Source organism: Fragaria vesca, linkage group LG4 (assembly GCF_000184155.1).
Source record: "Fragaria vesca subsp. vesca linkage group LG4, FraVesHawaii_1.0, whole genome shotgun sequence".
NCBI classification, from domain to species: Eukaryota; Viridiplantae; Streptophyta; class Magnoliopsida; order Rosales; family Rosaceae; genus Fragaria; species Fragaria vesca.
Genome location: NC_020494.1, coordinates 22,573,916 through 22,585,343, shown reverse-complemented (window position 1 = coordinate 22,585,343; position 11,428 = coordinate 22,573,916). Strand labels below are relative to the sequence as shown.

The window sequence follows — 11,428 nt, the reverse complement described above, 5'->3', positions numbered from 1 at the left end:
ACGAGCATGAGTTGGTTCATGAGAGTTGACTCAGTTAAGCAAGGTAAGCTAAGACACCAACCAGTGGAGCATTAGTAACGGTTGTTGGTTCATCTAACTGGTAGTTGTTCCTGTCGTCCGCAAAACCATCATTTTCATCTGGGGTCACAATTGCTCCCTCCAGCACGTTCGGGTTCGGTGCAGGTTTGTGAAACCAGTCAAACCCACCCTCGCATGTCACCGGAGCTGGATCCGTCTTGATTGAGACGATTGATGCTGCTCTGTGATGAATTTGCTTAGGATAATTCGATCCATATCCAACCATGTAGCTCATGTTTTTTGGGTTTGAACCCAAGATGTAATCCACCTGTAGTTGTAATACGTAGAAATGAATCAGATCTGGTCTGTTCCCAGTTCCCAGAAGCTAGTCGATCGGGTTAGGGTTTCAAGTATCAGATAAATACCTGTGATTTGGCGAATGCTATGAGATCAGAGGGGTGAGCAACGCCACCAGGACAGTTGATGGAGGCCTTATTAGCCTCCATATAAACGGAATAAACACTAGTTACAAATGAAGCAGTGGCAACATATTGATTGTTATTCCATGGCAGAAACCAAAGCAAGCCTGCGGGTGTCTTCTGCACGTTGTTGTTTCCTTTCTGAATGCACGAACATATGAAATTCTCTGCATAGCTCGTATACTCCCCCCATTTCCCCGTAGGATCAACTTTTCCCTTCATTACAAGCTGCAGTATAAAATTGGTTTCTTGTCATTAACTTTAAGTAAACCAAGGTCAATTTTGTTTGTGATCCGGTGATTAGTGTTGTGGACATGAAGAGTACATGCGTACCATTGCAGCCAAAACCTGTGCACCGACAAATTTGTCATCCCATGAGAATGTTGTTCTTGTTCCACCTGTATCTCCGGCTTCACTTAGGAACTCGAGGTACTGCCCTTCATTAGTAGCACGATGGAGCCATGCTGCTGCCCACAGCATCTCGTCCTGCCCCCAAAGTTATAAGACACATTGATCACGTACATAACGAATCTAGTGAGGTAGAGAAAGGGAATTATTTCTCCTTTCCAGACTAGGAATGACACACATTTGCAGGGTGATTATAAAGCGAAATCGATCTATACCTGATACCCACTACTGGCGTAGACTTCCCCTGCCTCAGGGATGCTGTCTTGATAAGCACCGGGATGATTGCGAGCAAAATCAAAGAGCTGCATTCAATTCATATATAACAAGAGCTTATAAAATTCCAAGATCTCTTTGTAATTGAACATCTAATTAATTAGAAGGTATAGTGCTTCATAATTAAGTAGGTATAAGTTACCTGCTTTGCATGAGTTACAAGTAGGGATGAGTAACTTCTATCGAAACGACCTATAGCAATCGAGGCAGCAGCCAAAGCAGCGGCAGTTTCAGCGGCGAGATCAGAGCCCGGGTGTTGGTCATCAATCCTGAAGACATTCCTTGAGGTGGTCATGTCCTCTGGTCTCTGCCAACATTGATGGTCCGAATCAACACCCCCAACTTGGCCATACAGCACTTCAGGCTGTGGATGTGCTTTTATCAAGTAATCTGTTCCCCACTTGATAGCACGAAGAGCATTTGGAAGCTCATATTTTTCCCTGAGCTTGCCGTGGAACTCGATTGTGCTCCATGAAAGCATTGTTACTGTGAAGGCCATCGGAAATCCCAGCTTGAGATTGTCTCCGGCATCGTAGTAGCCTCCCACCAAATCAATCTGCATGCGCACACAATGTTCATTATTAGATTAGATACACACACCTAATCAAACTTTCATTAATATGTATCAATGTACGTAGGAAGATCACTATGTGTATGTAAAGGATCCTACTCCAGCATCACTGCCATCGTTGAGTCCAGAATCTCCTCGCCAAGCCACTCTTTGGAGTTTGCCATTAGGAGTCAACTTTCCTGAGCGTTGACCCTCATAATACAACAATGACTTGGTAAGTGCTTGTGTATAGTCTGCATGACAAGCAATTCCTTGGAACAATAGAAACATTGCTAATGATCCAATAACCAAACCGAAGACCCCTCTACTGCTCTGCACAGACACCATGATCATCATAAATCACCAGTAATTTTCAATGTTGAGATGTCAACTCTACTACATTTCAACATCCATCTATATTTATATATAAAAAATAAACAGATGAAACTACGTCTTCATTTATTATCACATGATTTGGTTTTTCCCCAATATCAGATTCTCTCTTATTGTAAAAACATATTTACTACTCTTAAAAGCAACTGGTTTCTTGATATCGAGAAATGTATAATTTAGATTACCATTCTACCATTTAATCTTAAATCAGAATCCAATCGATACTCTTCTTAATCAAACCAGGAAAAGAAAGTGGATAAAAGTTTATGAACTACTAAATTAAATTACATTTGATCATAATCCTAAGAAATCCTTAATCCTAATTAAAAGTACAAAACCAAGATAAAAAAGATGAAAAACAAAATGGAGATGCGGGGTATCGATCCCCGTACCTCTCGCATGCTAAGCGAGCGCTCTACCATCTGAGCTACATCCCCTTTTGCTTCCTCGTTCCTTTTGTATCGTGTAATACCTGTGACGTCACTCATAGTAAGAAGCCTGCCTACGTGGACTGACATGGAAGCTCAAAATCACCCGCGCGCGGAAGCCGTTGATATCATGGTCTGTTTTGGATAAGAGAGATAAGAGAGTGAAAAAGAAAGAGAGAGAAAAAGACTCCGTGGAATCGAAGATGGCGAGGACTCTGCAACTCCTCTCTACTGATTTCTCCTCCAACCCAATGCTTCTCCTCAAACCCTCTCTCACCTCCCTCTTCGTCTCCACTCCTCCACGTCACTTCCCGACCACCTCTCTCCCTCGCTTCATTCCCCGCGCCTCCCTCACTCGCCGCCACCTCGTCTCCGACACGGCGGCGCTCTCTCTCGCCCTCACCGTGCCTTTGCTCGGCTCATCCGCTCTACCGGCCAAGTCCGAAGAGCCCGCCCTCTCCGAGTGGGAGAAAGTCTCCCTCCCTATCGACCCCGGCGTCGTCCTCCTCGACATCGCTTTCGTCCCCGACGACCCCAAACACGGTACCTCGCCTTCTCTCTCTCTCTCTTCTCTCCTTCTTCGCTTCCTCTATAGGAGTTTGAAAGCATTTGAGTGTAATTATTTGGACTAGGTTTTCTATTGGGGACGAGGCAGACACTACTGGAGACCAAGGACGGCGGACAGAGCTGGGCGCCGCGGTCGATTCCGTCAGCCGAAGACGAAGATTTCAACTACAGATTTAATGCCATAAGCTTCAAAGGGAAGGAGGGATGGATTGTTGGAAAGCCTGCTATCCTGTTGCACACTTCTGATGCTGGCGACAGCTGGGAACGCATTCCGCTAAGCTCTCAGCTTCCCGGTGATATGGTAAACCATATTCTCCGTCCTATTTTAGTTGCTGACATGGCATTGTTTTAGGAAATGGAGGAGATAGTAGTTTAGTATCGTAAGTGTCTTGGCTCTTTTACAAATGTGTGCAGGTGTATATAAAGGCAACTGGTGACAAGAGCGCCGAGATGGTGACTGACGAAGGTGCGATTTACGTGACCTCCAATAGGGGATACAACTGGAAGGCTGCTGTTCAGGAGACTGTTTCAGCTACTCTTAATAGGTACATATATTGGCTTCTAACAAATATTAAGCAATCTAAGTTTTTCCTTGGTGAGATGTTGTTTGGGGATTGTTAGTAATGATAAACAAAGATTCATGTATCTTCATTGCTTTTGCAGAACAGTTTCTAGTGGCATTAGCGGTGCAAGTTACTACACGGGAACTTTTAACGCTGTCAATCGCTCGCCAGATGGAAGCTATGTTGCTGTCTCAAGTCGCGGTAACTTCTTCCTTACTTGGGAGCCTGGTCAGGTGAGTTTTCACATCTTTAGAAGCTATATGGCTCTTCTTCTGTATAATTACCTTTTTGCTCTTTCTTTTTTTGGGGTCTTTCTCCCCTATGAATGTTTAGAGTAAACCATATTGGGAGGTTCTTTTTTATCTTTATTAACGAAATTAGTGAATCCTGGAAAATATCATCGAGAAAGTTTGATGGCATTTTCTGCTACGACTGCACCAATTCAAATTTCTGTGAATCAGGTTAGAGTAGACCAAGAATGAAATATGTTGGTTGTTTAAGTATAGAGGAGGAGCATGATAGTTAAAGATTTGATGGACAAGATGGCATTGCATAATGCTAACTAGAGGGGAAAGAAGAAAGCTAGTTGCCAATTAGTTGAGACTTGAGATAAATGCTTAGTTGAGTTTAGAATAATTTTGATCCACATGTTGTACCTGCAAAGCATGACTGCTCATTTGTAGCGTTATTGTAGTCTTGTGCTTTGTTCATCTTTTCCTTGTTCAGCTAATAGTCATTGATTTATTATGATGTGTTTGCTTCTCCATGTTCTCATTTTCATTTTGAGTTTCATGTGGGATGTTTAGTCATCTTAACTGTGCTCCGATGCCTTCTCTACATTTTCAGCCATACTGGCAGCCACATAACAGATCAGTTGCTAGAAGAATCCAAAATATGGGTTGGAGAGCTGATGGTGGTCTTTGGCTTCTTGTTCGTGGAGGAGGACTTTTTCTGAGCAAAGGTACAGGGGTAAGTGATGACTGATAAGTGAATTTCAAGATATCTTCTTTTCTCAAGTTTAGGAGTTATCACATGTTTCAAGCAGTCAAATCCTTATATGGATGATGACCAAGTCCCTGTATCTTGTCTGTATACGAATGAGGGTTCATATTTTACTTTACACCCCAATATAAACATAAGAAATGGATAAATAGTACAGTCCCCAGTCCCCCCCTCTTCTTCTCTTTTTTTTTTCTTTCTTTTTACTTTTTTTCCTCTGTTTCTGAGGTTTCATTAGTTTCTCTAACTTTAGGGGAAAAAATGCTTTACCCACCATTTTAAGTGATGATTCATAGACTTGACTTTTCATGACTCCCTACTGCTTCTGGTTTATAAGACTAAGTTTCCCTCCCCATAAATGTCAATACTCAACACTTCACCATATAACCTTGTTAATTTAATTATTGTTGAAGGCTTCAAGCTAAGTTGATGTTTACTATTTCAGATAACAGAGGAGTTTGAAGAAGTTCCAGTCCAAAGCCGGGGATTTGGCATTCTTGATGTTGGGTACCGATCAAAGGTATAGTTTGGATGATACTGACTATTAAGCCTATAATCTCTTCACCACCCCCATCCCCAAAGACTAATGTGCTGAATTGTACAATATCACTGAATAGCCTAGTGAAGGCTTCAGTGCACTTGGCTTCTTGCAAATATGTACACAACTCTAGAAAACATTGGAAGCTTCAACATCTTTGAAGTTATTTTTTAGGAAAAAGGAAAAAAGGCCTCTTGTCATGGAATCACGGTTTTACTTTGCAGATTTTGTTCCTGTTAAAGTTCTCCCTTCTAGTCTAACAAATCTTGTCTGTATTTCTCAGTTAATTTATCAATAGCGACTGTTTGTATAATGCAGGATGAGGCTTGGGCTGCAGGCGGAAGTGGGATTTTATTGCGAACTACCAATGGTGGCAAGAGCTGGGTCCGTGACAAAGCAGCCGATAATATTGCCGCAAATCTATACTCTGTAAAGTAAGTCTTCCCTTCCAAAAGTTTGTTCACGTACAGTAATTTCGAATTGTAAGGCACAAACCTATCTCCGCAGCTGTTTTACTACTACAATATAAGAATATCCCACTTATAAGTTCTAACACACAAAACTTGAATGGAAGTAATTCCTCTTTTATTATAAGTTTATATTCACAAGGAATTAAAACTAAGCAAGAGTTTGAAGGTTATATATGAGCTTTACCGGTTAAACTCCTCTGTCACTGTAGGTTTATTGATGACAATCAAGGATTTGTGCTGGGGAACGATGGGGTCTTGCTACGGTATCTTGGTTGAAATGATTTACACTCGGTAATGTATTTGTCTCCCTGGGATAACAAATGTCATTTTAGACGCTTTCAATTCAGTTTAATGCCTTATCTCTGCATAGACCTTGACAAGCACTCAGCGGTTTAGTTCAAATTCCACTTTTGCTTTTCTTTTTTTCTCTTGCTGATAATTAATGAAAAAGTCATTGACATCTGAATATATGCAGGTTTATCAATAGTGCTTGCAAATTTTGTACTGCCGATATACATATGTGATCTGGTATCAAAAGCTGCGAAGAGGGGTCTGAATGTCATTCATTTGATATTGTAATTTTGCTGTAATTATTACATATGAAAATTACCACTAGTCAACAAATACGGTCCTGAAAACTAGTAGATCTGAAGCAAGTATTTGCTTTGTTACACATACTACTGAGATAAAATTCTAAATTCGTTGTGGCTATGGCCTATGGAACTGTCAAATTGAATGTTCGGTATATTTTGATTGCAGTAAATGGTTCAGCAGAGAGGTTAACCAATACATGTTCATTCCTTTTGATTTAAGGAACAAAATGGGGAAACTCTTCCTATAAATGTTGAGATATAAATCCCACATAAGAAAAATAGGACATTGTCTATGCCTTAATAAGGGTTTGGGTCACTTTATCTATTGCCAATTGGTTTTGGACGTGAACCCCAAACTATTTTATCATGGTGTCAGAGCGGGTTATCCACGTCCACGTATGAAACCTAAAAGGCCACACAAACTCTGCGTCACCCCAAATGTTGTCACACAAACTCATGCAAGGGTGTGGTAGTGTTAGGCTTGCAAATTCACCAAACGTGTAGAGACGTGTTGGTTTTGGATGTAAATCTCATACTAGTTTATCAATAAATGCATGCAACTTGAGTTTGTGAACCTATCTTGGACTCTTAACAAAGCAGCTGTTTTAAGTTCTGATTTTAAGGTCTTGCTTGGTTATCGGAATTTGTCATAACTCACAAGTAAAATGAATGAAATCTAACCAGTTAGAAAATAGAAGCGACAAAATGTACGCATACAAAATTAACAAAAATTATTATCTTACATGAAATTTAACTTATGAATAAATAAAAACACAACACAAGAAAATAAGCAAATATGTTTTTCCATCACAAGAGCCGGAACAAGGTATCAAGAATTTATTAGAACTTCTTGCATAGAGTCGGGGTCTTGACCATCTTCCAGTTATGCAGTATAAATCTTATTCAGCAATTCCATCAAGCAAAGAGGAAAAGAACTCTAGATTATTTGTTAAAACTTCTCCCTTCGGATCGTATTCTTCTATATATCCAGTCAGCTTCTCAACCTTATCTTGAATGGGGATAGTGCCAAGAAGGCTGTCCTGAACAAGGGACCTTATTGCGCATGTTGCTTGAAACGAAGTAGCCACGACCGTTATACATTTTTCCTATTCATTTACAGGACAATTTTAAAACAAATTAAGCTCATACGACCAAACATAAAAGAATAAGAATAATAAGAACAACAACCACAAGATCAAGAACACTTACAAAATAAAGAACGTAGCAGTACCACTTCTTCTGGAGTTCCTGCATATATTTTGAAAAAATTAGAATGTGACTATCATATTCAAACAGAGAGTGAATCCATAACAATATTTGTATGAGAAGCTTGGATTATCTACTCACATATAAGTTATCAAATTTGTCGATGAAATCATCATAATTGCTTAAAAATTGTTCCTGCACACAATAGGCAACATTAGCAGAGGCAGAATAATCAGCACTTGCATAACACAGCCTCTAGGACTGTTCTAAAATCAAAAGGTCTCTCATAACTCGGAGAAACTTTGAATAACGCAAATCAAACAACTTCAACTAACTTTAAGAAGGAAGGAATTTTATGCATACCTCACAGATCCCTTCTGGTGGCTCTATCTCAATCATATCACAATAGATTTGTCCGAGTAATATTGGTTTAACCTGCAATTGAAAGGTTGTGGAATTCAATGAGAAAAATAAATTAAAGTAGCACAAGATTGTTCAAAAAGAAAAACTATCAGTTGATTAAGGTGTGTTCAAGTTTAAAGAAAACAAAAAGTAAATGTATATGTGATTGATAGTTTGATACTCATCCTGCATCAAGAACAGATGCAGCAAAAGAGAAGGATTCGATAAGCTGATAATGAAGGAAGCAAATCCTAGCTAACTTGGCAGTTTAAAATATATAAAAGAGCTCACTCGTTGTATAAGATAAGAAAACAATGAGAAAAGATGTATTGTCGATCAGTACCCATTGTGCGCTCAGACCACAGGCGAGAGCACCGAGAGCACGCCTAGCCCTTTCAATGATATATCCGCCATCAGAATTACCTGTTTCTAGGATCATTTTACACTCATCCTGCACATAAGATTATAAATTAAGTCCTTGAGGTTGTGAATGAGAGTTTTTGTCAATAAGAAAAAGAAAAAGGATTTATCTAAGGATATACCTCATCCATTGTGCAGGTTAGGCCATGATATGCGAAGACGGGTTCCACCTGCTCCTTCCAAACTTTGGTCAGGTCCTCTGCAAGAGATCATAGGTGAGACTGCCAATATTAATTTGTTTACTTCAGATCCAACCTTGCAGAGCTTGTACAGCAATACCCAATACATATCTACCCGTTAACACATGATATAACTATTTCTAGTCAAAATCTCTATATATATACACACACAATTAAGAAAAACAAAGAAAGTTAAGAGGAAGAATAAGAACAAGAGATGGAGGAACGTACTAGAGATATAATCTTTCGAGAATTCCATACGATAAGTCGGCTTTGTCATCCTTTCCAGTCGAAACCCTGAATTGGCATGCAAACATATATATATAAATAAAGGAACGATCATGGACTCTCATATGTACACAAGGCCCGTATCTATCTATTTGTAATAAAAAGCCTGGCCCGGTAGTTCAGGCCCGTGTTTCTTTGATCAAGGACAAATAATAATGATTTTTTACAGCATACAGCATTTAGAAGGTAATATATAATTGATCGGAAGACAACCAGAAAAGATCAATACTAACCTGTTGCAGTCATCGTTGTTCCTTATGTTTCTACGTCTTCTCTAAGAATATCTAATGAGATTGGTGATCGAATATAATAGGGATCTAGGGTATTTATAGGCATACAAGTTCCCGTAAAGAAAACTTAATTAGCCCTAATTACTATAGGATTATTAACTTTCCCCGATACAAAAAGAAATAGGTTTTGTGGATTTGAGAGTTTGGCCCAATTTAAAATTTATTTCTAAGTTGGGCCAAACTCTTCGGACACCATAAGTTCATTAAGCTGTTTTTAAGCTTGAATTTACCAAACACCATATACTCACTAAAAAAATTTGGTTGAAGCAGCTTCTCCCAACCGTTGACTTATGAGAAGCACCAAGTCCTAGCTTTCAAACTGCTTTTGCAGCCTTTCAACAACAACAAAAAACTGCTTTTGCGAAAGAAAAAAGGACAACACGAAGACTACCCATTTTATTTTACCTCTTCTCTGTAAATTACATTAAAACGCTATATATCAATTTGTAGAGGGTGTTTCTAAATGTAGTCAGCATATATCTAAATACACCCAGTAACTTCATATTTCCATCTTTGGTGTTTCGAGAGTGTAGTTCATACTTTGTATTTTCAATTTTATCAAAATAAAGGGCATTACGGGAAACAAGAGTGACTAATGAAGTTGTCGTTAAATTGCATAACCCATAGGCCCCGTTTGGATAACAGGAATGTCAAGATAGAGAAATGATTTATTTTCCTTTCCATACTGATATGGAATGGAAAAGGTTTTGATATTTTCATGTAGGTGTTTGGTTGATATTTTAATTAAGTTAGTAATTTATTTCCATTCATATTACACAATATTTAATAAATCATAATAATGAAATTGAAAGCTTTATTTTCCAATAACACCCTTTTACTAATTGGATATGTGATGTATTTAAGGAAATATAAATTTTTTAGATGGCTAATTTTAGTAATTTACTTTTCACGGTGGGAATGTAAATAGAATACCACTCATTACTAGGTAATTCAATTCAAGCTTTATGAAGGAGTAAATTTCCAGTCATTTCTAATTTTTTGTTTCCTTTCCAACCTTTATTTACAACCAAACATCACTTTAGAATGAAAAATGAAACTAATTCCATTTCTATACCATAATTTCCTACTATACAAATGGGGCCATAAGGTAACCCATATATTATCAAAAAATAAATAAAAAATACATAACATATATATGGGTATTGAGTAAAGGAACGTGGTAGAAGTTTCGGTTAAAAGGAACAAAATCAACTTATCAACAAGATGAGAATTAAATTGGCATGTCCAGTCGATGATCGTATTGGATTAGGCGTGAAAAACGTTGGAGTTCTCCCGGTGGGATGGATGGCTTGGTCAGGTTGTTTGATGGGTTTGGGAAATCGGTTGTTTTGGCTTATAATTTACTGGGTTTCATAAGTGGTCTTTAGGCCCAAAGCGTATTAGGATTGTGTTGTTAGTTTCTTTTTTCATACTTCCTTCCCAGTTTTTAGTTAGGCTAGTGTTATTAACACATCTTTTTGTGTTATTAACACACCATATCTATAATGAGAACCAATCATGAAACAAATTCAAGTGACAAGTTTGTAAATAAAATTAAAATGTGAATAGAAAAATAGATGGGGTGTGTTAATAACACTAGCCTTTAGTTATAGGTTGTCCGCATTTTCAGACTTTAACTTTTTACACTTTATTTTTTTTAAAATGGCACTTTGAGCTTGTATTTAATGTTTTGCTCCTACTTAACTAGACATAATATCGGTCTTATAAGCTAATAAATATTATTCATTTAAAAGAAAAACAAATAAAGATTATCCACTATTTTTTTTATTAGGAAAAAAGATTATCCGTTGTTTCCTTTTCTTATGTAGCCCGGAATATGGGTGATATAACCCCTCCGGTGCAAAATTGTAATATTGTTATAAAGTAAAGAAACGATAAGAGAATAGTGTTGGGAGGAAATAAAAGTGTTCTCATTCATTCTCATTAGCCTCCTTATATAGAGATAGAGTTTACATCATAGTACATAACTAATGAGTAATTACGTGGACAGCCACATAGATTATAATATATATAACACTCCCCTATGGACATCCACCAACGAATGATGAAATTGGACTCGTGTAATGTCGTCTTGTGAAAAACCTTGCCAGATAACAAAAACTATGTGGGAGAAAAATAACTCTGGTCGAATGAGAATAAGAGTACAACGAGCATATGTCTTAGATAGCATACTTCTGGATGCTCCTTTTGATGAGAACCTCCCCTGAGTATTGAAGCTTCATGCGCGGTAAATAACGGTTTGATTGTTCATCACTAAAGTGACACCATGCGTGGTTTGCATATAGAGGCTCATCATGAAATTTCAAATCTGCAAATTAAGTTAAAACAATACTAACAGAGCTA

The 11,428-nt window shown here is 38.2% G+C and overlaps 3 protein-coding genes and 1 non-coding gene across 4 annotated transcripts; 1 reads left to right on the top strand and 3 right to left on the bottom strand.

Annotated features, from left to right (window-relative positions):
• Positions 1 to 34: 34 nt before the first annotated feature.
• Positions 35 to 2,639, bottom strand: LOC101291721 (endoglucanase 13-like). Its single transcript, XM_004298565.1, has 7 exons — positions 2,514 to 2,639; positions 1,849 to 2,061; positions 1,321 to 1,734; positions 1,121 to 1,207; positions 831 to 983; positions 444 to 725; positions 35 to 346 (listed from the first exon to the last, which is right to left on the bottom strand). Exons 1-7 carry the CDS (start codon positions 2,637 to 2,639, stop codon positions 35 to 37), a joined length of 1,587 nt encoding a protein of 528 aa, XP_004298613.1.
• Positions 2,486 to 2,558, bottom strand: TRNAA-AGC. The gene has a single exon. It is a non-coding gene; the product is annotated as a tRNA-Ala (tRNA).
• Positions 2,640 to 2,723: 84 nt separating the features above from the next.
• LOC101292206 (photosystem II stability/assembly factor HCF136, chloroplastic-like) lies at positions 2,724 to 6,474 on the top strand. Its single transcript, XM_004297695.1, has 9 exons — positions 2,724 to 3,092; positions 3,182 to 3,417; positions 3,531 to 3,661; positions 3,780 to 3,912; positions 4,526 to 4,648; positions 5,124 to 5,198; positions 5,535 to 5,650; positions 5,896 to 5,977; positions 6,162 to 6,474. Exons 1-8 carry the CDS (start codon positions 2,753 to 2,755, stop codon positions 5,960 to 5,962), a joined length of 1,221 nt encoding a protein of 406 aa, XP_004297743.1. The 5' UTR covers positions 2,724 to 2,752; the 3' UTR covers positions 5,963 to 5,977; positions 6,162 to 6,474.
• Positions 6,475 to 6,946: 472 nt separating this feature from the next.
• Positions 6,947 to 8,778, bottom strand: LOC101291915. The gene is made up of 7 exons (XM_004297694.1): positions 8,718 to 8,778; positions 8,430 to 8,506; positions 8,231 to 8,338; positions 7,849 to 7,920; positions 7,627 to 7,680; positions 7,489 to 7,527; positions 6,947 to 7,385 (listed from the first exon to the last, which is right to left on the bottom strand). Exons 1-7 carry the CDS (start codon positions 8,764 to 8,766, stop codon positions 7,179 to 7,181), a joined length of 606 nt encoding a protein of 201 aa, XP_004297742.1. The 5' UTR covers positions 8,767 to 8,778; the 3' UTR covers positions 6,947 to 7,178.
• Between the last annotated feature and the right edge of the window lie 2,650 nt (positions 8,779 to 11,428).